This window comes from Canis aureus, chromosome 9 (genome assembly GCF_053574225.1).
Source record: "Canis aureus isolate CA01 chromosome 9, VMU_Caureus_v.1.0, whole genome shotgun sequence".
NCBI lineage: Eukaryota > Metazoa > Chordata > Mammalia > Carnivora > Canidae > Canis > Canis aureus.
The window spans coordinates 67614365-67641310 of NC_135619.1; the positions used below are offsets into that span (position 1 = coordinate 67614365).

Here is a 26946-nt window from a genome sequence, read left to right on the forward strand (position 1 = left end):
TGGTCTACACTGCATTAACCAGACCAGCCCAGTGGTGTAGACAGCTGGTCAATATCAGGTTAGTGTCACCAGGTCTTTGGGGGCAACGATGGCAGAGCTTTGCTCCTGATGACTTGGCTGAGGGTACAGAGAGCCCAGAGAGAGCCCTGGCCGATGCCTCCAGGTGGGGTTTTGTAGAGGCCTGGACCCTCCCGTGGGAGCGGGGACAAGACATACTAATGAATCCATAAAGCTCACATGCTTTGGAACAAGAGGGTTGGTCTCTTGGACTTGAAATGGAGGGGGAAAGTATTCATTCCTCCAAATCTGGTCCTAGAAACCTGTCATTTTTTCCTGCCTCTGGCACCTAAGGCACTTAACAAATTCTATGAACACCAGTGGCTTCTAAAACACAAAGACACAGACAGACACACAGGGCAAGAGAGACGTGGGTGAACCTAGGACCCATCAAGCTAAGTCCTCTTTCACAAGCTATCCCGAGAGAAAGAGAGAGTATCACCTCCAGACCAGCTTTAGGAAATTTCCAGATGGCAAACAATCTCAGGGGTCAACTGACATTCCCCTCAGTGTGAACGACAGGGGACAAACAGGTGCTCCCATTAGACGTACAAGATGCTCTTATCAGGGGAAATGTCCTGGGTCTGGCACAGTCATCCTGAGGTTGCCAGAGACCGTGGTATGTCTGTTTTCCAGAAGCCCAGGGCTGGGAACCAGGCTGCATGTCTGCTTCTGGGCAGATATGTGTATTGTGTACATGATACCACATTCACACAGACACACCACATTCACACTCATACACACACACACACACACACACACTTCCTCTGTCCACTTCTTCCTTGCCAATAAAACCTCTAGACCATGTATGGCCTCGTCCCCTAGAGAGAAAGTGACTCTTTTTCCCCTAAGAGAAGAAATTGGAGAAGCTTTAGAGGCAGCAATGTCACAAAACCCACTCTGCCACCTGCCCTGTGAGAGGTGGCTTGTCCCTGTTCTTCCAGGGAAGACAAGCACCCGCCCCCAACCTCTGGCCCTCACCCTGGTATAACTTGTCCTGATGCCAGTAAAAGGTGAAGAATTCCCTAGAGGGAGTGGGTATGGGGGAAAGCCCTGCAGCCCCTGGGCCAAGTGTCACCCTCCGCGAGCTAACCGGCCGAAGCAGCCACAGCCTGTGGCTACCAAGAACAGAAATGCAGCTAAGGCTGAAGTTCCATGGAGAGGCCCAGAACTCAGTCTCTGAGTTCAAGTCCCGATCGGGCCACTTGCTGACTCCCTGGTTGCTTTTAGGCAAGCGGCTAACCCTCCCTGTGCTCCAGTTTCCACGAGATCATGACCCATGATGCAAGCTTTTAGAAGGAGTCAGGGCCTCAATGGATGTTTCTTCCCTCTTCTTCTCATCAGAACAGCAAGTGGGGTGGGGGGGCCTGCAGCCCTGATTGCTGACCTTAGGAGTCTGCAACCCTGAAAGGAAGCCCGGGCCCTTTGGGGAAACAGATCCCTCCGTACAATCGCTGTCCCATCTGGGCAAGGTGGTTGGGTACCAACCAGTGAGCGCGGGTATGTTCCCATGACAACCAGCAGGCAGCACGAGGCGGGGGTGGGGTGGGGGTGGCGGATGCCACATTGGCTGACTATTCTCTAAGGCTCTGGGAGCTGTGCAGGAAGATCTGTTTTTAGGCTGTAAATTTTGTTTTTTAATTCCCTTTTCAAAACAAGTTCCTCCTTCTCACCTTGACAGACAGAAGGCATTTCTCTTGTAATTGAAACTGGGGGAGAACTGATGGTTGGTTAAGTCCTTTGAATCTGGCCCTCTGCCGGGGGTGCCCGGGGCTGTCAGCCCGTCCCGTCCGTGGGAGGCACCTGTGGATGTGTCCCTGCACCCGCCGTTCTGATCTGCCAGAAAATGGGGAACCGGCCTGGAAAAGCTCAGAGAGTGCCTCTTTCTGGGATTTGCACCCAGGAGTGATTCATGTTCCAGAAGTAATCAAAGCAAATATGAATTTCCTGGGCTACTTCCAGACACGGCAGGGTTAAAAAGCTTGGCCCGGGGTGTCAGGGGCAGGACAGGGGAGGAGCTGCCTCTACAGACCCTGGGCAAGCAGGGGCACGTGACATATCTGCCTGGCGTCCCCAAGTGTTACCAACAGGTGGGCCTGGAAGTGCCCTGAAGGCGGAAGGAATGCCCGTAATACCTTGGGGAGGGTAAGGACCCAACGGACCCAGGGAGCCCTGCCAGCTGGTGGCGCAGGTGGTGGGCAGAGGTGGTCCTGCTCTTGCTCCAGTGATGAGCACCTCCGAGCCCCGGTGGCAGAGCGTGAGACCAAGACATGGAAGATGCAGGTATCAGAGGCAGAGACACCTTAGTGCCACCTGAATCCACCCTACCCTCTTTCTTGAGATGCCTGTTTCCTGGGTTCCTTGCAGTTCAGCTTGCTCATCCTGGCTCTTCCTACCTGGAACCCAGATGAAAAATCGGAGGTAGAGCAAGCACCTAGGGCCATGAGGTAACCAGGAGGAGCGGGAAAGAGAGCTACAGAATCCTTGGCTTTGACATCCCTGAGCTGAGCAGAGGATGCCAACGACTACCTGGCTCGATTTCTCAGGATGAGGTAAAAGCAAAGTTCCTGGTTAACCCACAGCTGGTGGGAGGAGGGATTCTGAGACTCAGGGCTGAATCTGGGGATTTCCCACCACCATCTTCTGGGAATCTTCTAACATCTCAAGCAGCATGGGGATTCCAGGGCTAACTTCCCCTTAAATGGTTGTGGGGAAGCTCCCCCGAGGTCACCCAGCTGTTAATGGCAGAGCTCCAACTGCGCCCCATCCAGCACTGCTCACTGCTGTCACTCTGTCACCTGATGCATTGAGACCTGTCCCCAGCTCTGGAACTAACTCCCTGCCTCACTGGGTGAACAAGAACTGTCGGGACCTCAGTTGGCTCACCTGTAAAATGGGCACAGGTTGGAACAGGACAAGTGTATAAAAGTCCCTACTACCAACAGCCTGGAAAACCAAGTAATTTAGCATTTCCTACTCCATTTTGCTTCCCCTGGAAGTTCTATCAATTCATCGATTATCTGATAATTCATCGATTATCTGCTTTCTGGGCTTAGCTTGTATCACTCACCTACAAAACTAAGGAAAGTGATTTTTGATTGGGAACATCCTAATTTTAAAACTAAAAAAAAAAAAAAAAAAAAAAAGAGGAAGAGGCCAGAATTGAGAGTTCTGAGGGGATGGGTAGTATCAGGTGCAAGGAGGTCAAACAGGTTTTTCTGGCATGACAAATGGATTGGCAGCAGCTGCCAATGGTTTTGAGAAGGGCTGTGAGGTCCAGTCCGGCTGGAGAGGGGCAGGGGAAGAGCTCGGTAATCCCTTACCAATGTCTGCCGTGGACACAGTAATAGAAGTACCTGCTGGCGTATTTTGTGCTGGGGCTGTGCTGAGCTCAAAGCTCATGGCCTCGTCCCTCTCCTGTGCTGCTGCCCGGGATTGGTGACAATCAGACTGGGTGAAAGGAGTGGGGTCGGGGGAGTCCCACTGGAGTAGCTGAGTTGCCATGAGAGAGGGAATTAGGGCCCAAGTCCAGCTAGGCCAGGGACACAAGAGGCTTACTGGACGTCACTGTGCTATACAGCCCACGAGAGCTGCTCCTTCGGATCCACAGAACACCCTGCACCCCTCCTTAACCCCCTCTGCCCCAGGCACAGCCTCTCGAGGGGGTCCCCCAGTGCGCCTGCTCTGGAGACTAACAGTGGGCAGGAGGTGGGGAGAGGCAGGAGGTGGGGAGAGGCAGGAGACAATCCTAATTCTTGGCCAAATTGATCAAGGGAATGTATACTTCCAACCCAGAAAATCTCCAGGGTGGAAAAGTGGGCTTCTCGGTTTGGTATTTCCAACCACAAATTTTTTACCATGACCCATGATTGCGGATGAATCATTGTGCCAGGAATAGAAATGACAATAAACATGCAGCGTTTGAGGGCTTGCACATCCATGGCTTCCGCCTTAGGCCTTGCCAGAAGCTTCCAGAAACCTTTTCCAAGGCACAGCACACCTCGAGGAACCACCCCTTGACTGAGCGCAGCCCGACCCGGCTCCTGCTGCCATGCCCAGGCCCTGATCTGTCCTCTGCACGGCTTGCCTCACAGCTGCATGGTGACCTCCAAGGGACAGACATATCAGGTTAGTGTCACCAGGTCTTTGGGGGCAACGATGGCAGAGCTTTGCTCCTGAGGACTTAGCCAAGGGAACTTCCAGGGGAAGCAAGACACATGCAGGCCACGGCCTGGGCCATCCCAGCACCTCCTCCTTCCAGCTTCTGTGATGGTGGCTGTGCCACCTCCAGGAGGACAATGGGCAAAGTCAAGCACAAGGACTCAGTTTGGTTTGGCATCTTCTGTGGCACAAACCCTTCTCCTGGGCTGTGAGCTCCCAGAGGGCAGGGCCTGCAGCCCCTGGCAGGGCTTTTATTCACCTGAATTCTCCAGCACGAGCCTGGCACAGACAAGGGACCTGAGAACGCCTGCTGCGTTGGCTTAAAGACAAAGGCACAGGGCACCCCGCCTGGCCCCATTGTCACAAACTCCACCGGACTCGCACTCTGTCCACTTCCCAGGGCTCTTTCCTCCCACCCTGAGAGTCCAGCACAAGGCATTTCTCGAGCTGCCCCCTCACATCTCCTGGCCTTCTCCGGCAGGGATCTCCTGGCCTTCCAGAAAGAACAGTGACTTTGGGGAAAACCAACATTGAGTTGGCAGCTTTTAATTTTGTCCTCTAAGGCCCCTGAAAGCATACCCCAGAGGAGGCTGCAGCTCACAGCCCCGCATTCCTCCAGGCCGCCCAACGCCAACAGGAGGAAGGATATGCTCCAGAACAAAGGGTTGTCGCTTAGATGAAACGTAGAGCGAACCTCCAGGCTTTTGTCCTTATTATGACTATTATTTTCATTTTGTCTTCGGTCAGTGAAAACGTTGCCACTAGTCCTTGTTTCTCAGATAAAAGTTGAGAAGTAAACACATACAGCCTGCTCTCCCTCCTCCCTCCCTCCCTCCCTCCTCTCTCTCTCTCTCTCTAATTGTAGCAAAACTGAAATTTACCATCTTCACCAGTTTTAAGTGTACAGTTTGGTGACATCGAGTGGCTGTCCCCTCCTGCCTTCGACACCCATTCGCCATCCCTTCCTCCATTGGCTCTGTCTGCCGTCTCTAACCGGGACAGCTTCCCGGCAGGTCCCCAAAGCCACGTGGGGCCACTCAGTGCCCCCTCGGGGGTCAGGCCCTGGTTCAGGCTCCTCCCGGGAGATGCCATCACCCCCGGGCCCTGTGCTGCCCGGCAGCCTGAGCCAGGGCCCCGCAAGGCAGGGTGGCCCGAACCGCCGGTGGCACAAGCTGCCCAGGTGCAGACCTGCTGTCTCCCGGTGCTGCCCGGGGACATGCATCCTTGGACACTGGGTCCTTGCTGGGAACTCCAGCCAGACGCCAGGAGGTGAGAGGTGGCGAGAGATGCGAGTGAGTCCATGGGGAGCCACTTCCTTTGCATCCTGTGGGGGAGGGTTGGGGTCACCTAATGCACCCGCCCCTGGGGTTCTTCACACCAATCAACAACCACAGCCGAAGTCCCCACCTGGTGCTGGGCACTGGGCTTCCTTCCACTGGGGTCAGCCACGCCTGGGGGTGCACAGGACAGAGAGGTGCTCGGCACCCCCACAGGCAGAAGTTTTGCCCTGCTTCCCCTGCCGCGGGAAGCGACTGGTGTGAGGTGTCTGCAGAGGACCCCGTGACTGTGCCCCCCGGCGCCCCCGCGCAGAGCCCAGGGCCGGGCCTGCAGGGAAGCACCCCGTCCAGTCCAGCGGGCTCGCTGAGGGGCACGTGCACCCGGGCCCCCAGCCCCCTCCCCCTCCCGCGGCCCGGGCTTGCACGGGGTCGCCCCGGGTTCAGATCCCAGCTCCGCACGGCTGGTGTGTCTGACTTGACGTGTCAGCTTTCCTGTCTCAGAGAAAGCAGGTGAAGGTGATGCCACCCCCGGGCGCTGTCGCGGGGGTTCGGGGAACGCTGGCTCCCCAGGCGCCTACCGAGGGGCCGGGCCCCGCCTGCACCAGGTGCGAGGCGCTCTGCCTTAGGGGCGTTAGGGGCTTGCCGCCTCGGGCCCACGTGGGGCCCCGCGGGTCTCCTCTGCCGCCGCTTCCGCGCATCCCACCCCTCAGCCTTGGGTCCTGCCTGCATCTCTCCCTGTGGAGGCCCAACTGAGGGGGGGGGGGGGAGGAGGGGAGGCAGCTGAGGAGGGGACCTGCGCCTTTGATCATACTCCTCTTCCTCCTCCTATCCCCTCCCCCCTCCTCCTCCTGTCTCCCCTCCTATCCCTTCCTCCCCCTCCTCCTCCCCTGCCCTCCCCATCCTCCCCTCCTCTCCCCTCCCCCGTTCTCCCCTTCTTCCTCTTCCTCCGCCTCCTCCCTCCACTCCTCCCTTTTCTTCCTCCTCCTGTCCTCCCTCTTATCCCCTCCCTCCTCCTCCTCCCTCCACTCCTCCCCTCCTCCTCCTGTCCCCCCTCTCCCCCTTTCTATCCCCTCCCTCCTCCTCCTCCCTCCACTCCTCCCCTCCTCCTCCTGTGCCCCCTCCTCCCCCTTTCTATCCCCTCCCTCCTCCTCCCTTCCCCTCCTCCGCTCTTCTTCCTCCTATTCCCTCCCCCCTCCCCCTTCCTCCTCCTATCCCATCCTCCTCCTCCTCCTCCCCTCCTCCTCCTGTCCTCCTCCATACTCCTCCCTCCTCCCCTCTCCCCCTGCTTCCCCCTCTTCTTCCCCTCTTCTTCTTTCTCTCCCTCTTTCCTTCTCCCTGTCTCTCTCCCTCTCTCTCCGCCCCCCTCTCTCTCTCTCTCTCTCACACACACACACACACACACACACACACACACACACAGCTGGGCTGGGTGGAGATATTCCCATTTCTCTCCACTGTCACTCTGGGGACAGAGGAAACAAACACATGCAGGTCCCCCCCCCCCCGGCCCCCCTTCTGGAAAGGCACCTGAAAGCTCTTGGCGGTGGTTGATCGGGGAGCTAGCAAGTCATAAACAGCCTAACTGTCAGCATCCACTTTAAGCAGAAGAGATGACACTTGAGAAGCACCAGCAAATGCTGTTGTTACTTCACAACTGTATTTGTAGGAAAGTAATGAAAATAGCAATTCTCTCTTTAAAACAGTTATGCAAACAAGCAGGCTCTGCAGCCTCATTATCAAAGTTTAAAAAACACCCAGGGACGTTGCCCCCGGCCAGCCCACCCACGGCCTCCCCTCCCTGGCGCGGGCTCATGGGACACAGCTGCCTGGGCCTGAGCGCCTGCTGGGGGGGGTGGGGGGGGGTCGCACCACAGTGGGCCTGGGCTCGGGGCTCGGGGGTTGGGGTGGGGGTGCTCAGCTCCTCCCGGGCCTGTGCGGTCAGGGCTAAGCAGTTAGGGCCCTCGGGGCTGGGGAGGGTGGGCCCGTGGGTGCAGGGGCGCGGCGGGCAGGGCTCGACACGGGCGGCCAGGACCCTCCCAGGTCCTCGGTTTCCCTCCCTTTACAGGCCCTTTCCACGGCTCGACACCTGCCGAACCCACAGGCCTGCAGGACCCCCTCTTGGTCTCCTACGAGAGGAGAACAGACGAAATCAGTTTGGAAAGAGTAAGCGCGAGGCATTTACTAAAAGGACACTTAGTGTTGATTTAGGGAAAGCACGATCCAGTTCTAAGGCAGTTAGGAGCCAGCTGGGGTCCAAGGCTGCGAGGTGGGGGTTAGCGCTCCCGCCCCCCACCCCCGCGCACGGAGCCCCGATCATGTATGCTGTTTTCGTGCCAGGTCTGCTCGCTATAGTTCTTCTCCTCCTCCCTTGACATCACTCTACCACTTGGCACTTTTCACTGCGGTCACCAGGCCCGCCATCGATAGTCACCATTTCTGCTTCAAACCCAGAGAGCGTCCTCTGTCCTCACTGTGCACAAAACAAGAGTAACTGGGGGCCGAGCGAGGGCCTGTGTTGCTCTGCTATGTCCGCAGCTCAGGGGCCTTCTCACCAACATCTGGGCTCGGGGCTTGGCTTCCCGGGCAAGCGGTTGCCCTAAAAGCGACACATTATGATTGCTCCTATGATGGGGGGCGGGGTGGGTGTGTGTGCAAACGTGCCCCGAAATCCCGCTGGACACACCGACTGCTGGACATCCTCCCACCTACAGATAGACGTCGTATATGAAACTAGACACGCCGAGCAGCCACATACAGAGGCTATAAAAATTCTATACATTCTTTCCGAGGCACACACAAGTACGCCTTTCGTATAAATAGACTAAGACAACACCGTATAAAAAGTGGTTTTGTTGTGGGAACATCAATAGAGTATTTACACCTCCGGGGCTGGCGGACGGTCGGAGAAGAAAGTCACCTGCTGCCCGGGCGGCTTAGGTGGGCGGCGGGCCGCTGTAGCGGAGCATGAGCCGGAAGGAGCGGGCGAAGTTGTTGGCCACGGTGCAGCTGCGGTTCTCCTCCCCGACCGGGAGCAGTAGGAGCAGCAGCAGGAGAAGGAGCAGCAGCAGCTGCAAGGGCAGCGCCACGCAGCACGCCCTCCGGAAGAGGGAGCAGAGTCCTCGCCACCGCCACTGCCACCGCCACCGTGGAGTCTGCAGAACAAAAGCAGGTGTGAGTGGGCTCAGGGCCCCCCCGAGCAGGAGGAGAGGGCGAAGAGGCCGCTGGGCCGGCGGTGGCTCTGGGCTGACCGGCGGACCCTACAGGCCTCAGTTTTTCCAACTGTGAAATGGGGCTAATGTCAGTTCTCCCAGAAACGAAGATCTCTGGTTTTCTCCAACCATTCCAGGTATGAAAGGTAGAAGAAAAATGCAAAGTTGCAGGCTTTGGTTGGCTATTACAGAAATCTTTGCCTGGTGGTAAGAGCCCCGGTTGTAAACCTTGAGAAGGTGGCTCAACTTCTCTAAACTTCAAATTTCTCATCCATAAATACGGACAAAAATGGTACCCACCTGACAGAGTTGCCGTGAGGGTTCATGAGACAGAGCCTGGCACATAGCAGGTACTCAAAGCTGCTGTCATGATTAGTATGCCTCATTAATACGATCACTATCTAAATCATGGTCATTACTACCATGCTCATCATCATTTCCTCCTCTTCCTCTACCTTCTTTGTCACCACCTGTACCATCAACACCACCAATATCACCTGAAGGTCAGACACACAGGTCGGAATGCCTCGTGAACTTCCTTGCTGCAACAAGAAAGTGACCAAAAGACATTTCCTAAATTCTAGAGAAAGTAGTTGGGTTGTGGCCTCATGGGATGTCCTCACTGCCAAAGACTACAGGCCCAAGAGCTGGTTACTCACGGAAGTAGAGGCCTCGTGGCCAAAATATAGCATGATGCAGGGCAGGGGCCTGTCAGGAACCTGGCTGACTAGGTTCCAGGGCAGACTGTCACACAGTATCTGTGTGACCTTAGGACAGTCAGTAACCTCTTTGAGCCATTTCCTTCTCTGCAAGATGGGGATAAAATATCTACCCTCATCTGCCAGGTTGTGGTGAGGACTCAAAGCAAAGTATATTTACATGCCAATTTAAAAGTATATTCGCTTCTATTAGTAGGATTGTTATTATAGAATGGATCTGTTGGCTCCCTGAAGAACCAAAGGGTCACTCTCCAGGACACTAAAGCCCACAGTCATGTGATGGTGAGGATGATGGTGAGGATGATGGTAAGGATGGTGAGGGTGATGGTGAGGATCATGATGATGATGTGATGATGATGCTGGTAATAATGATGATAGCATGATTATGATGGTGACAATGACAGTGGTGACGGTGATGGCAATAATAGTGATGATGGTGAGGATAATGATGGTGATGGTGGTGGTGGTGGTGATGGGGATGGGGAAGGTGGTGATGATCATGGGGAGAATGATGACGGCGATAGTGGTAGTGATGGTGACAGTGATGATAATGTGGTGATGGTGAGGATGATGATGGTGGTGCTGCTGATGCGGATGGAAAAGCATTGCTGAATGGGAGTGTTCCTGGGAGGTTCTGACCTGGGCACTTCTGACTCTAGCTCTCACACCCGAGTCACCTTACCTGCTCTCCTGCCCCAACAATCTCCTCCAGGTTGCTAACACTTGACCCTATCACTCCATCTTCAAATGTTCTCACTTGCTGAAGCCCTTTGACACTGATTTTGCAATAACAGACTTCTTACAACCCACAGGGCAGAGAGACCCTCCTGGCTGCGCTGCAGTGACTCCCAGGAGTGGGGTGAGGTAGGTCGCCCGAGCAGCTGAGTGTGCAGGAGTTCCCACGGCTGCCGGGCTGGGTTAGACCTGGCTGGCATGTGCTCTGTTCACTGGCACATGCTTGGCTCACGTGGGGCTGTCTTAGCCTGCGCGGACTCTAACTTGACTCCTTGACATTTCACACTGACTGTCTGATTCCAAATCTCTGACCCACCCAGGAGAAAGAAAAAGAGAGCAACATGCTGCAGGCCCATGGTAGCCTGGCTTTGCAGCAAACTAAAAACCTAATATTAACAGTTTTTCAAATGGAAAATCTGTTTACAGTGTCCTGTTTGTTTGCACTTACATTCCCAGGAGCTAACACTTTGCTTATTTAAGTGAGGAGAGGTGCCTGGGCCATGATCCTCTGGGGAAAACATCTCTGAAGTTTCCAAAGTGCGTTTGCATTTACAAGTGTTAACAAGAGGTGGTCTTTTTCAAAAGACTCCCACAGTCTGCCCAGTGGCTCTTCGCTTGGAGCTCACATCTTTGTTGTGAGGGACCTGCCTTCGAAAATGCTCTTTGAAATAAAAAATGCACTTTCGTATGATCCTTGAACACTTAGAACACACAACACACACACAGAGGCATGAGCTACCTTTACCTTCCTAGACGCCAACAAAGAAGTTGATAATCTCAGCTCTTCCCAGATCTGGGAGCTGCTCCGTGCCTCAGTTTCCCCACAGAAAGTACTACCTGTGTCCCACCCAGTCAGAACTACCCCAAGACAGAAGGGAAGCAATAAACTCCCAAACCCTTAGGATATAGAAGTGGAGGCTCGACAGCACGTGGTGGTAGGGAGGAACTAGGAGACGTTATATAAGGTAACTACATGCTTGGGGGTCCTTCAAGACCTCATGCAGACTGGAGACTCTGTGGAATTTTGAGGGGTTCAGGCAAGACGAGTTCATCACAGTAACTCTGACCTAATCTTCTACCCTTGATGAGAGGCGATGTGGGGGAAAAGAAAGGGTTTCGAGTCCTGAGGTCTCCCCTGGCTCTATCACTCCCTAGCTGTGTTACCTAGGACAGGTCGTCCAGCCTCCCTGAGCCATAGTTCCGTCATCTGCTGGGGAGAAGTCAGAGAATGAGGCCTGCCTGCCTAAGTCAGAAGGATAAATGAGGCAATGCATGCTATGCTCAGTAAATGTCCACTCCCTTTCTCCTCCAACTGGTGGAGACAGGGGCAGATAGGCCACTCCTATGGCCCTACAAGCTTCCCCCTTCACCTGGTGGAGCCAGGGATCAAGGACCCAGGCCCATCGGAGAGTAAAGCACTAGGGATCCCTGGGTGGCGCAGCGGTTTGGCGCCTGCCTTTGGCCCAGGGCGCGATCCTGGAGACCCGGGATCGAATCCCATATCAGGCTCCCGGTGCATGGAGCCTGCTTCTCCCTCTGCCTGTGTCTCTGCCTCTCTCTCTCTCTCTGTGACTATCATAAGTAAATAAATAAAAATTAAAAAAAAAAAAAAAAAGCACTGGCTTCCTTAAATGCCATCTCAACAGTCCCTCAAGGGCCCTCCTGCCACTGGGCCTTTGCACAGGCTATCCCTTCTGTCTGGAATACTAATCTCCCTCCTTTGTCTAATGCACCTGGTGAGTTTCTACTGATCACTCGAATTTCAGCCTGTGAGTGGCTTCCTCGGGGGGACCGTCCCTGCCGTAGACCACAATAGCCCCATTACACATTTTCATAGCCCCAGTACCTTTCCTTTGGATGACTGATTAAAGTCTGTGGTCCCCTTGACTCCCCTTGACCTTAATTTTGCTCAACAAATATGTGCTGAATGAATGAAACAGTGAATGAAAGAGTCCCTCCTCCCTTCCTGGGCATCTGACCACCTGTTGCTCCCTTGGTGCCCATCGTGTGAGCACGCAGGTAGGCACTGACCACTGGCTGTGGCTGTTCTCACTGCTCAGAGGCTCTGCCATTGATGGACACCCCGAGCACAGGCCCCAGGCCCAGCGGCTTTTGTTCTGCCCCCATACCCAGCCCCGGTCTCCCTGCGAGGTCACACAGACAGGCCCACAGCACCAGTATCGTTCCACGCCCAGGCTCTGCCCACCATCCTGCGTGGCATTCTCACAGGGAACAACTTAGCCACACCACCAATCAGGGTCAGCCCAGGCCCGGGGTTGCCAGTCAGCCTTGAGCTGTTGAATCTGGTCCCATCCTGAGCCGGGGCTCCGAGTATGGGAGTCACACTGCATCACCCCTGGGGCTCGCAGGGGCTTTCCTGGGTGCAGGCTGGTGCTCCTTCACCACCACAAAGGTGCTTCCAGGCCACCGCCAAGAGTGATGGGCAGGGGCCAGCTTTCCTCTGTTAACTCAAGACGGGCCAGCCCCCAGGCCTCCGTGATGCTCTCACTAGCAATTTGTCTGGTCCCTGAGGGTCCCTCTGGTGGCCTGCAGTGCCACATGCAGACTGGCTTCCTTTCCCTGGGTTTCACTCATAAGGGGACCCCTCCCCATCTGTGCCAGTGGGTCTCAGGGCGGCCAGGGTTTCCTGGGCTGGGGCCTGCTCACCATGCCTGTGATCATTTCCTCACTAACTGCTCACTGCCGAAGCACCGAGGTAGCCCCAGATTCACCTCCCGTGAGACCTTAGGGGCTCTGGACAGTTGCCAGGCAGGGACAGGATGGCTGGCAATGGCTGGGGTGGGGCTAGGTTCATTTTATCTCCTCCCCGGGAGGCTCTGCACATGATGGTCAGGCCACAGATAGTATTTTTCCAGAACCTTGAGTTGGTTTTGGAGGGAGATGGGAGGTAACACCATCTGAGCTGGCTTTTAGGAGGTGGTTTAGTTAATCAGCGGCGAGGACCTCTGGACGGAGTGACCGGAGTGAGGAGAGATCTTGTCATTACTCAGGCAGGGACAGAGACTCATTTGGGAGCAGATGTATATGTATATGGCTTCTCTCCTACCCCATCCCCTCCCTTCCTTCCCTCATATCTCTCATCTGAGTTCCATCCATGGCCAAGCTCTGAGCTTAGGACCAAGGTTGGTGAAGGTCTAGGATGACCTGGAGACATCCAGCTTGGGAATGTGAGTGGTTATGATGTTTTTCACTGATGCAGGGACCAGGCTTTGGTTGGGTGCAGGGAATACAAGGAGGTCAGCTTTGGACATGCTCAGTCCAAGGGTCTATGGGACTCCCAAGTAGGCATCCAGCAGATGGTCGGGCCTTTGGGACTGAAGCCAGAAGGGAGACCTGGACTGGACAGATGGACCCAAGAGAGTGGGAGGCCTGGAGTCAGCAGCAGATGCAACTGCCCAGATGGGTCATGGGAAGAAAGAGGCTGCAGAAAGCCCCATAGATCCAACCACTGAAGAAAGAGGCCCTATATTTCCAGCGTCTCTAAGCAGTGCCCCACAGATGACTTATTAATTACAAACCAAAGGACAGCACTGTACAGGGGAGAAGCCTGGCAGGCACCCCCTTAGTCACGTGGTCAGAGTTAGCATCAGTGATGTTGGGGCCATAGTAACATCGTGTGTCTCCCAGGAAGACGCGCGAAGAACACAGCATCCCTTCTATGACATTCCTGCCAGAAATGCACAGCCCGATTCCAACTGCAAGGAGTTATCAGGGAAATGTGCCTTGAGGGACATCTTATAAAATCTCTGACCTGGACTCAAGGTAAAGGTCAAGAAAGATGGAAGAGTAGTTCTAGCCTTGAGGAAACCAAAGACATCTCCCAGCTGAATGCAATGGGTGGCCCTGGACTGGACCCAGCACGGAGGAGAGAAGCCTATTAAAAGGCCATAAGTGGAATATTAATATGATGGAATATTACTCGGTGACAGAAAGAAATGAGTTATCAAGCAAGCCAAAAACCAGACAGGAGCCTTAAATGCATATTATCAAGCGAAAGATGCCAATCTGAGAAGGCTCCATTCCGTCTGATGCCAGCTCTATGATGTTCTGGCAAAAACAAAACCATAAAACAGAAAGTGGTTTCCAGGGGATGGGCTGGGGGCGGCATGATAGGTGGCACATGGGGATTTTTAGGGCGGTGAGGCTGCTCTGTAGGGTAGGAGGATGGAAGAAACGTGCTATTACACATTTATCAAAATCCATAGAATACACAACACAAAAAGCGACCCCTGACGTAAACTACGAATTTCAGTTAATAGCGATGCGGCAATATTGGCTCAGTGATTGTAACCCACAGACCATAGAAATGCAAGATGTTAATAATAATAAGGAGGAACCCTCCGTATGATCCACTCGATTTTTCTATGAACCTAAAACTGCTCCCCCAAAAAATGTCTAGTAATTTTTTAAAAGGCTATGGAGGCAGCTTTAAAATTTTGAATGTGGGCTCTGCCTTCAGTAAGGGAATTTCATCCACACTGGGTTTTGTCTACACCGAGTATGTGAACTGGGAGAAGTAAAGAGAGAGGCACCCACGAGAGTGAGGAGAACAGGAGTGGCTGTGGGCGGGGAGCGCGGTCACCAACCCGGCTGCCCAGAGGCCAGAGACACGCTCACTGGGCGTCGTGAAGCAGTAGCTCCTGTGACGTGGCTGGGGTGAATTTCAGAGGAGCGGGGGTGCCCAGGGCAGGGGTGCTGGGTGATGGGAAGATGAGCACAGAGAGCTTGCCTGGATTTCTGAAGTCAAAGACAGGTTTCAAAAAGTTGGTGTCAGAAGAGTTTGCATGGACTATGGACTCTCTCTCTCTCTTTCTTAAAATTTTATTTCTTTTTTTTTTTTAATTTTTATTTATTTATGATAGTCACACACAGAGAGAGAGAGAGAGGCAGAGACACAGGCAGACGGAGAAGCAGGCTCCATGCACCGGGAGCCCGACGTGGGATTCGATCCCGGGTCTCCAGGATCGCGCCCTGGGCCAAAGGCAGGCGCCAAACCGCTGCGCCACCCAGGGATCCCATCTTTCTTAAAATTTTATTTCTTTATTTGACAGAAAACGAGAGAGAGACAGCACAAGCAGGCAGGGGGAGAAGCAGGCTCGATCCCAGGATCCCGGGATCACGACCTGAGCTGAAGGTTAACTGACTGAGCCACCCGGGCGCCCTGCGTGGACTCTTTCATATGCAGGCAGTAGCCAGTCGCCTCTGGGCTCGGGGGACAGACAGGCAGACAGGGCCCTGGTATAACACAGCACACAGGTTGAGGCCCATCCCGGGCTGTCTCCTTTTCAGGGTCAGAGACTGCAGATCCCCAGCAAAGCCCAGCCCCTTGGCCAAACTTAGCCCCCAAAGCGACACAGTGAATCACAGGGCGACCAAGTCAAGTCACATCTCCTCTGCCCCCACGCCGATCGGGCCTGCTCTCACGGATGGAGAAGGTGCCAAGAGGCCGTGCTGCTCCCACTAAAAGGAGAAGGTGTTTGTGAGCAGCAAAGCCCAGGCAGGTGAGCATTCCAGTGTGGTGCCTGGCACACAGCAGAGATTTTTTTTTAAAAAAAAATCATAGTTATCATGAAGACGCTTACCATCTAACGTGGGAAACTCACTAAGGCTTCCTGAGACTCCGCAGCAGAGTATTTCGTCTCATCTGGGATGCCTGTTGTGAGGTGTGTCATTATTAATATCACAAACCTCTCAGAAAGGACACAACCAGCCAAGGTGGAGCCTCTGACCGGAGACTCCTCATAAACCTGGGGTACCTGGGGGCCCGTGCCTTCCGCACCAGGGGAAATGGAAAGGGGAGAACGAGGAGATATGAAGTATCATCTTGGTGCTGCGTGAAGCGAGGGGGATTCCTCTTCTCTGCGAATGTGAACTGCAGCCTGGAGCTCCCAGAGGCTGGGCATTTGCATTTACACAAGCAGTGTGAGCCAAGGGAACACAAAACAGAACGCCACCCGCAAGCAAAGATTTTCAAGCCCAAATCCTCGCTGAAAGGAGTAATCATAATAAGCCACCCAATATTCCAGAAACATGAAAATGTGAAAAATCGTGAGCCTTAAGACCTACGAGATACGATCAAATAAATAGGATGCTGCTTTGGGTCGCTCCATGTCTGGGGCGACATCCCCAGAGCTCCCAGCGTGCACGGGAGGTGTTTGCTCTCCGCTCCCGCAAACTGGCACACTTGGCCCTGCCCCACTTCACCCAGGCAAACAGAAACACTGGCAAATCTGTTCTTCAACTCAAAGTTTGCCTCAAGAAGGACTGCACCACCTCCCCGGGCCAAGGCAGGGATTCAGCTGACTCACGGCCCAATTGCAATTTAAAAAGCAATTACATTTCATGTGCCTGAATGCTGCAGGCCTGTGTATCCGGTGCCATGGAGCTGGCAAGTGTGGAGGCAGCTGCAAATTTAATAAATCTTAATTATCATGTTTATACAAACAAGCAGGCTGAAGCCATTGACGTCGTTGGAGCTTTCAATGACTTGGTGCACGGAGAGAAAAAAAAAGTGTGGAGAACCAACTGCTCATAAATAATTAGCTTTGGGGCAGTTTTTTCCCCTTTCCTTTTGGACTAAAAATCACATATGAAATGTTTTTAAGCTGGCAAGATTACAAGGCCTGAAGACAGAGTCTATATTTTGCCTGTTAGGCCTGTGTGCGTGTGTGCACGCGTGCTCGTGTGCACATAGGTGAATGCACATACGTTGAGCAGCAAAAACCACACGAGGGAGGTGTCCTCCCACCCCCTAGAAGTATTATTGTTGCCTTTGTTCTCATTAAGATAAGCAGGGGCAGGGGCACAGAAGTCTTACATGGCAATTATGAATCCACTGTGTTCAGGCTGTTACAAGAACTCTGCCTACTGTTAGCTCAGTGGACCCTGTTTCTGTTCATCGGAAAACTGTGGCCGAGTGACTCGTCAACAGTCACACCCGCTAATGGTGGATCCTAAATTCAAATCCAGTTCGCCAAGCCGTGGTTCTCAGAGTGTGGTCCCAGGCCAGCAGTAGCAGTGTCACCTGGGACCCTACTAGAAATGCAGGTTCTTGGGCCACCTTAGACCCAATGAATCAAAAACTCAGGGTGGGACCCAGAAATCTGTGCTTACTTGGTCACATAAGTGAGCCCAAGATGACCTCTTGCACATCGGTTTGCAGGCTGCTTACCTCTTCACAGCGGGCTTCACAGAAGCCAGCCTGCCAGCACCAAACTCAAATTTTCACATATCCAATTATTTTAAACATAGCCTGAATAAGCCTATTCTTTAGCCACGTAGAGCCTCCTTGCTTTGCATACCCTACAAAAGTGTGCCCAACATCTGCCCCTATAAAGACCCCAATCCACTGCTGCCCTTTGGAGCACCTGCCCCAGAGATGGGCCACTACGCAGAGCACCACAGTCTGGACCTGCGAGCCCTTCCTCCTAGGTACCCTCACCCAGCCAGGACGGGTTGTTCACCAGGGCAGGTCTCTGCTCTCATGCTCACTGGTGGATCCCAAGTGCCCAAATCAGTGCTTGGCACAAAATCAGTGCTCAGGAAATCCTTGTGAAATGAATGAATGAATGAATGAATGAGAGACAACAAATGAACACAGGGCTGTGGATACTCCACATTAAGCCAATCACAGGCTGCCAGGAAACTGAGCCTGCTCTGGAGGCCTGGTGTCCACAACCACGTGCCCCCCCTACTCAGAGGCATTCAGTAAGCACTTACTGTGTGCAATGCATCAGGGGACCCAGACGGGACTCCCATGGATTGTGCCTGGGAGCTCCAGATCAGATGGGGGCTCCCCAGTGAGGACCTTAAAGTGTGGAGGCCTCCAGGAGCCACGAGGCTGCACTGTGTGAGCCACCCGCCCCCCCCCCCCCCCCCCCCCCCCCCCCCCCCCCCGTCCTTCCTGATGCTCTTGTCCCTTTCTTGAGGAGGCTCTCTGTTATTCCAAATGGAGGGGGCAGGGGAGGAGACCAGGACTTTGGTCTCTCTGAAGAATTCTACAAACAACAGTTCACACCACCTACAGAATTCATTCATGAAGTAACGGCAGCATTGATAGTTCCATTTTACAGGTAGGGAAAGTAAGCCCCAAGAGGCAAAGTGACTTGCCCAAAGCCATAAAGTTAGATGATGCACTAGGCCCAAAGCACGGCATTGGTCTTGCGACTGCCCCACGCAGTCCAGGGGACACTCACTCTCTTGCATGTGGGAGACATGAATAGCAGCTGGGGTGGGGGAGGTTCCTGGGTGGCTCAGTGGTTGAGCATCTGCCTTCAGCTTAGGGCATGATCCTGGGGTCCTAGGATCGAGTCCTGCATCGGGTTCCCTGCAGGGAGCCTGCTTCTCCCTCTGCCTGTGTCTCTGTCTCTCTCTCTGTGTGTCTCTCATGAATAAATAAATAAAATCCTAAAAAAATTAAAAAAAAAAAAAAAAAGCAGCCGAGACCAAGAAGAAATCCTGCAAGGCACCTGGAAACAGATGCCATGGCATTAGGGATCTTGAGGAACCCAGAGCTCTTTGGAGCAGAGCATACTGAAAGCTCCCTTCATTATGGGCCAGTGCTCGGCAGAAAAACCAGTGTGTTCCCTTGGAAAAGGTGACGTCAATTTACACTGGGTTTTCCCTGAAGTGGGGACACCCACCAGGGATGTGGTCTCCAAAGCACAGTGTGGAAAGTCAAGATACGGGCTTTGGAGCCCGAGGCCAGAGACCACCCAGAAGCTGCACACCTGCGCTGAGCGAACCATTCCAATCCTGTCATGCCTCAGTTTCCCTATGCTCAAGTGGAGGGAATAATGCCTCTTGGAGTGTTGATGGGAATGTTACATGAGATGCCCTAACCACGACTCAGGACAATTCCTGGCACACAGTGGACAGTCACCATGTAGCATCTAGAGTAACAGTAATTATTCCTCATTATGATTATTATTATTATTACTGCTGTTACTGTGACTGCTTCGGCCTGCAAGCACACGGGAGGGGCTCTGAGCACTTCTTGGCGGGCCTACATGGAAACACCTGCTGGTGGAACAGGACAGGCACAGCCATGCCTGCTCTTTTGTCTTCCACTGAGCCCCGTATGCCCCCCCCACTGCTCCGTGGCCACACGATCCAGGGTGCCTGGAATGGTCCGGGTTTCCTGAGACAGTCCGGGTTTATACCTGTTGTCACAGCATAACTATCACTACTGTCCTGGTCCATTCCCACCACATGGTTTTGCCTGAAAAACTCTAGGGTCCCTCTTCTACCATGGGGGTGTCACAGCTGAGTACATTCTGCATGTTCCTGGGGCTTCCTAAGGACCCCGGGGGCCCAGCACAGGGTAGCCCAGAGCTCATTCCCTAGAAATGTTCCTCGGGCCTCATGGAACCTTCCAGAAAGCCCAGGAGTTCGGCTTCAGCATCGCAGGCCTACCAACCTCCAGACGCCCTGCCCTCTAGCGTGTGGAACAGATGGCAGACACCGTACCTTTTGGAATCCGGTCGGCTCCCCTGGAGAACTCTGTGTCTGTTATTTTCGGGAAGGAGAGGAAAAGGGGAAAAAAGACGTTAAGTGAGTGAAACTCAAATCCCAACAGAGCCTGTAATGGAATATTCGTTCTGTCAGGGGAATGTTTCTTTAAAACTTCTGGTCATCTGGATAGGCTGAACCAGCAGGTGATTCGATTTAATGAGCTTTTTAACGCACTGCAGGCCCAGGTGGGATTCCGTCTGGGAAGGCCTGGGCCGGGGCCACCTGGCCGGGGCTGCGCTGACACCTAGTGGCCAGGATGGCTGCTGCGGGGACCGCTGAGCTGGCTTGGACACTTGGCATCTGGGGTCTGAGGGCCCAAGGGGCCCTCGGAGGACATCTCAAACTGCCCCCCATCGCGAGCTAACCCTTGAGCCTCAGTTTCCCCCATTGCTTCTTAGGGAATAACAAGAGTACCTCCTTTATAGGGCTCTTATGAGGACATCGCATATCGCAAAGCCTCTCATGGCTATTGCTATTGTTTTGCTTGGGGTGGACACGGGGACACAAAAGGGGAAGGCACTTGTTCTGCATCTAGAGCGAAGGAGTGGAGGAGCAGGGCTGGATCCCAGGGCCCCGGGCCCCGGGGGAGCACTCTCCTCTATCGCGCCTTCCACAGCAGAGCGTGCTCAGTGCTGGCTCTACTCCGTGACCCCAGGAGTTGGGATTCTCAGAGTCTCGGCTCTCCCTTTAGAGACTGGAGATGGTGACTCTGCCGTAAGGACTAAACGGGGTCCTGAAGGTTTCAACTCGCTAGATGCCGAAGTGCTCCCCGAACATTAACATGATGGCTACTGCCGTCACTCCTGGAGCATCGGCCACAAGGGGTGGCAAGATGGCCACATGACACCTCGCAAGCCAAGCACCTAGGACCTGTGAGCCTCTGTCGCCTCTCTTGGAGTGGTCACCTCAGTCCGGTGAGTGGAGGCACAGGGCAGAGTGCGTGTGGCCCAGCGAAGTCTCCCCAGATGAGCCCAGGCTCAGCCAGAGTCCCACCCCCGGAGCCCAGGACCTGGGCTTCCTCAGCACCTACCAGCAGGTAGCCAGAGTCCTTGAGTTTGGACTTGTACAGCATCCACCGGTAACGCAGGTCTTCCAGTTCGTCTGAGGTCCCCCTTGCTGGCCCGAGATGAAGGAGGTCCTCGAAGAGTTGCTGACCTTCTGGTACCCGAGTCTCCAGCTCCTGTGGGGAAAAGGCACAGCTGCACTGCTGACCTCCACGGTCATTTCCATTTCTGACATTCTAGAACCAAGTCCTCCGGAGCGCTTGACATAAGAGTTGCCATCATTATAAAAGCTACCATTGATGAACATGCTTTTCTGTTGGCATGTTTAAGCCTGACAGAGTGCTATTGGGATTGGACAGATGTTTCTATCCAAATATAGTACTGTGTCACCCCAGGATGGCACCTTTCATCATCAGGACTCCCAAGGGGCAGTGATGTGGGGTTATGAGTGGAGCTCTAACTCTGAGCATGTGGGTCTAAATTCTGGCTTTGTAGCCTACTTTCACCCCATCCTACTCGTAATGCGATATGGGCAGTTTGCTTAGCTTCACAGAACCCACTAGAATGTAAGCTCTACAAGAGTAAGGGGGCTTAACCTGGGGCAATTGCAAGTCACCTCTGATATGGCTGGAGTTGGCGGTGGTGGCAAGAAGTGTGAGCTGTGGCCGAATGTGAGGTAGGAGGTATGTAGGGAGGACCTTCTGGTCATAGTCCCCTAGGTAGTTGGACCAAACCTGTCACTGAGGACAAAGTATTAAAAACACTTAAAGGGCATCAAAGAGTTAGCAAGAGAGAGAGGCACCTCAGGCTAAAACCCAGGAAAGGAAGTAAAGCCAGTGTTCAGGCCTGCTTTTGTCAATCTGGAAGAAACAGTTGTGAAACAGATCATGCTTTTGCCAGCCCCACAGGGCTATGGAGACAAAGGTCAAGGTCTGGGCTCTGCAGAGGTGGAGACTCTCATAACCTGCTTCCCCTGTGGCTGAGACTCTTAAAGGTGAATCAGAAATAAGCTCACACCCTATGTGCACTGCAGTCCAGCTCCAAGTCATCAGGGGTGCAGGGAGCCTCCAACTCTGAACTTGGATCCACTGGTTTCAGAACAATAAAGGCCTCCTTGCCTGGCAGCCACAAACAAAATCCTCTCTGGAGAAGAGATGATCCTTAATCTCAAATTAACTATCTAATTAACTATCAAATTAACTATATCTAGTTTGTCAAACACAATGCCTGGCACACAATCAAAAGTAGCTCCAAACAAGCAAGACTCCAACAACAAGAACAGGGAGAAATAACACACAGAGGAAATGCTCCTAAAATGACTCAAGATATTAGAATTATTACACACACTCAGTAGAACAGCTCTGTTTACCGTGCTTGAAGAATTAAAAGCCAGGCTTAAAAAGTTCAGCAGGGAACTGGAAGCTACACAAAGTAACACAGTGGTATTTCAAGAAAATTGGGTAGAAATTTTAGAACTGGGGAATACAGTATCAAAAGTTAAAGGCGTAACAGACGCACGTAATAGTGAATGAGACACAGCTACAGAGAGAATTAGTAAACTGGAAGGTACAGTAGAAAATGCCAACAATCTATGTAAAAAAATGTATTACATATAAATTTCAGCTTACCATTTGTTAATGAACTGGAAGACATTTTTCAGTTCAAGAATGGCAGTTTTCAATTATATGAAAAATATGACATATAAGAATGCATGTTCTCTCATTTAAATTATACTATTGGTATTTATTCACATAAACATGAACATCTAGAAAACATACACAAAAAAGGGCTAAGTCATTTAATCCAAAAGAAACAAAAGGGATAATCTTTTATTTAAAAAAAATCCAATATAAATAAATACAGATTAAAATCGACACAATAGCTTCCCACTGACGAAAACTATAGGTAGCACTGTAGTTCCGATAGAGGTTTGGGTATTTTCCTTAAGCCCGAACTCAGTTATAGACTGGTGTATTGAAGAAATATTACCTAGCTTTATAAAACTTATAGAATAAAGGACTAAGAAAGATGATTTATGCATAATGCTTACCATTCCCTAGAGTCTTATTTATGGTCTCTTTTTCATGAGAATTCAGAAAAAATGTATCTGTCATTACCAATTTATCTACATCATCATGCCTCTCATCATTTTGCTTTGGCTAACAAAATCTCCCTAAAAGAATATATACTGGAATATGCATTTTATGCAATTAGGAATACAGTGAAGTGCTAAAACTATATTTAAAATATAACAGGGTAGTTTGCAAATACTATGTTGAAATTGTGTAGACAAATTTTGTTTTGCCAAACATTGTATGGACTGGGAGTGACTTTGGGATCAGAGAAACAAAAATATTTGAACTTCTTTTAATTGTAGCAAAAAAAAAATAGTTGATAAAAAAATATATAACAAGGTAAAAAATTGTAGTCTTATAAGTACATGTCTAATTTAATAAACCTTTTCTTTGAAATAATATTTTAATAAAAAGAAAAAAAAAGAAAATGCCAACGGGAAGAGACCAGAGGGCTAACAAGACACAAGAGAAAGTAGGAGACATAGAGCCCACAGGGAGAAAGAATATCACGTTTAAGCAGCATCATGGAAGGAGAGGAGAGGGGGGACAAGGAAGAGGGAATAGGAAAGAGACAATATCAGAGAATTTTCCCGAAAGACTCTAGACCACAGATTTCAGAATTCAGATGAATCCCAAGTAAGAGAAATGAAAAGAAATCTAAACCGTAACATTTCATAGTAAAACTGTAGAGAAATAAGAAAAAAAGGGGGGTAGGCTGGGGCCTGGTTGAGAATGACCTCGTGTAATATGCTCAGGGTTGGGGGCCGGGGGTTGGACTCTATCCTGAAAGGTTTTATCAGGGGAAGGACAGAGTCAGGTTTATGATGCTGAAGGGCACTCTGGCTGCAGAGTGAACAGTGACCTGGATGGGAGCCCAACAGGAAGAAAGGAGGCCAGCTGGAGCTGATTGCCATAATCAAGGTCAGAAATGGTTAAGTATCTAGATTAATAGTGGTAGCAAGAGGGCACAGAAAAACATCCCAGAGGTGACATTCAGGAGGGCTGGAGGACTAATTAGATGTGGGAGTGAAGGAGGAAGAAGAGTTGGGGTAGAAGGATTGCAAAAATGGCCACAATGCCCCCATCCCGCCTCCCCCCTCCCATATCTATGCCCTTTGCAATATGACCTTGAGTCCTTCCCATAAAGAGGTGGAGTCTGTTTTCCCTCCCTGTGAATCTGGCTTGGCCTTGTGATCTTCTTTGTCCAACAGAATACAGGGGAAGTAATGTGCCAGTTCATCCTCTAGGCCTCAGAAGCCTTGAGCTGCCCCACAAGACGATGAGAGATGTGTGGTCCATCTCATGCCCATCCCCAGCAGCCCGCCAACTCCCAGAAGGAGAGCCCACCCAGCCGACCTATAACTGATGGCAAATCAGGGAGCCCAGCCAAGACCAGAAGCATTGCCCACACGGGCTCAGCCTAAACTGGCAACCCTCAGAATCATGAATTAAATAAACATGTGCTGTGTGAAGCCACCAACTGTTGTAATGGTTTGTTACGCAGCAATAGCTAGCTGGTATCAGAGCGGCGGTTAGTAGTGATATGTTTCAAGTTGGGGAATACAGAAGTAGGCTCAATGAATGAATGGTTCTTCTAAAGCTTTTCTAAAATATGTGAACCAAAAAAGCTTAAGAGCTATTATTTAGGGGCAGCTGGGTGGCTCCGAGGTTGAGCGTCTGCCTTTGGCTCAGGGCCTGATCCCGGAGACCCGGGATCGATTCCCACATCGGGCTCCCTGCGAGGAGCCTGCTTCTCCCTCTACCTGTGTCTCTGCCTCCCTCTGTGTGTCTCTTATGAATAAATAAATAACATCTTTTAAAAAAGGAACTATTATTTATACACACGGGAAAATGGCTCATAAGCCATGTGTGTGATTGTTTTTTGTTTTTGTTTTTGTTTTATTTATTTATTTATCTTTTAAGAACTCTCTGGTAGCAAACATAACCCGGGAGGCAAACTCTGTGGAAGAAGAAGGGCCTTTCCGTGGGAACATACCCGTAGCTTCGTTTCCCTGGTCTTCAGATCCTTGGCTGTGGCCGTCCTCATTGCGATGATTCTAACCAGCTTAGTGTTTTCCACCTCCAGCCACTGCTCAAAGTCCCTCAGGAGCCGGGAGAAACCTTCACGGCCGCCCTCTCCCTGGAGCAGATTCGCCTGCAGACACGCACAGCACGACCAACGCATCAGAGGTGAACACAGCCTACTGGCCCCACGGCCCCGCGTCCTGGGGGTCTGCGGTGACGCAGGGAGCCCAGGATGCTCAAAGGAGGTGCGAGAGGCCTGGGGGGAGGAGGCTCGGCTCTCCATTCAGTGTGGCCACCTTAGGAGTTGCATTCTGATTTGGCCCTGGGGATCCTGTGGGGTTGGGGTGGTCCAGGGTCTCTGCCTCGGCCCATACTCAGGGCCCCCGGGGCTGTGCCGCAGGACACAGGTGCCAGCAGACATGCAGGGACACTGTGCTTTCAGCCCCAAGCTGCAGGAGCTGCGACAAGGGATCATCGCGGTCACCTGCTGGTCTCCTGGGGGCAGCCACCCCCATTCCTAACCGGGATGGCTATAACGGTGGTCACCCTCTGCTCTGCGTGTCCCCCACCCCCAGGCTCTGTGGCCAGAGTGAGCCGTCCAAAATGCAGGGCCGTTCAGCCAAGTCCTCGGTGTGGTCGGAGGGCCCAGATTCCGGCCCTGCCTCACCCCAAGCCTGAGCCGCAGACAAGCCTTGGCCCCTGGCGCTCGTGTGGTCTCCCTCTGCGCCTCCGCACACTCGCTGTCTCCTCTGCACGGCACGCAGCCCTCCTCTCTTCTCCTCGACTCCTGCTCTGCCACGACGATTGTCCTGACCGTTCGTTTTTCCCGGGAGGACTTTGCTGGCCCAGAACTGGGTCCCGATCCCTCCGCAGCCGCTCCTACGGCGTCTGCCCCTCTGCCCTTGCCCACCGCGCTCTCTGCGAACCCTTGCTTCACTGCCTGTGGTTCCTACTTCCTCGCTCCTCGCAGCGTGGGCCGCATGGGCACCACCGCGAGCTCTGGGAAATGCAGAGTCCTGGGCCCTGCCGAAGCAGAATCTGCATTTTCCTACACCTGGGGCGCCCTGCAGTGTGAAAGGCTCTGCGCTGGAGTGGAAGTTCCTGCGGGTTCGAAGCGCTTCCGCTCCACTCAGAGCTGTACCCCGGCCCTGAGCGCAGAGCTCAGAGCACAGCGACCCTCGGCCGGTGATTTGGGGTAATACAAGAATAAGGGGCAGGATGAGAGCCGGCGTGTGGTTTTTGAAGCACGAGAAAGGAACATCTTTTCACTGTGGTTCCTTTCTTTAAAAGCCATCAGGAAGAGGGATGGACACAAGGCATATTTGAAAAAAATACAGCTTATGGCATAAAAAAAAAATGTGCCCACCCTGCAAGATTTCAGTTTGCAATCTGGGGCCAGCTGGCAGCTCTCACCCTGCGGGGCCACCTGCTACTGTTTCTGAGGGGTGAGGGCCTGTCCATCCAAGGGACGCCCCTGACCTTCCCCGTGGCCTCCTGGGTCTGGGGTCTCTGTGGCCCTCTGCGCGGTGGTACAAGGAACAGGGGCAGGTTCACCCGGGAGGGGACACGGCCGCCGAGTCCTGAGCTGTGTGTGTGGCCCCAGGCAGGGAGGGAGGCTTTGTTGAAGACCAACCCCCGTCACTGACGCGGGCCCCGGTCTCCCCCTGGAAGCCCCACCGGGTAGACGCACCTGACGGGGATGCCTGGAAACAGGATTCGTGGGATCGATGACAAACCCGGCCTTTGGGATGTTGTTGGTGAAAATCATCTTCTTCCCCGAATCCACTTCCGTCCTCTGCAGCTGCTGGTTTCTGATGAGGCTGAGGAGACAAACGGCCCAGGCCCCGCGGTGATGTGATGGGGACTCGTCAGGTCACAGAGGTAACAGAACTGGGGCATCACAGGGTAGGAGTCAATCCTTTGGGTTTGCTGGAACGTTCCCTGGGCACATATATTTCCAGCTTCCTACTTGAGACCTACGTGACCCTGTCATTAAAGTGCATGTACCCATTGATGCGGGGGAGGGCTACAGGCTAACCCCCAAGCGGGACACTTCCCTGCTCCTACTGCTCCTGCTAGAATCACCCTTGGGCCAGACCGGAGACGCACGGAGGCGCCTGGTACCGCACTTGGCACACAGCAGAACGCCA

At 52.9% G+C, this 26946-nt stretch overlaps 1 protein-coding gene across 7 annotated transcripts in view; it reads right to left on the reverse strand.

The window, feature by feature from the left end:
- The window catches only part of SYNE3 (spectrin repeat containing nuclear envelope family member 3), a 107017-nt gene that overhangs the window by 3271 nt on the left and 76800 nt on the right, over positions 1-26946 (reverse strand). For 2 of the 7 annotated variants that reach the window (XM_077910478.1, XM_077910477.1), the window contains 5 exons: positions 26487-26616; positions 24768-24926; positions 20723-20872; positions 19648-19686; positions 8248-8647 (listed from right to left, as the gene is read on the reverse strand). In XM_077910478.1, coding sequence (XP_077766604.1) covers positions 8429-8647; positions 19648-19686; positions 20723-20872; positions 24768-24926; positions 26487-26616 — 697 coding nt within the window. In that variant the 3' untranslated portion in view covers positions 8248-8428. Of the gene's footprint in view, positions 1-6845; positions 7622-8247; positions 8648-15761; positions 15833-19647; positions 19687-20722; positions 20873-24767; positions 24927-26486; positions 26617-26946 lie in introns of those variants that run through there. The other 5 variants (XM_077910475.1, XM_077910479.1, XM_077910474.1 and 2 more) reach the window with 5 other exon arrangements.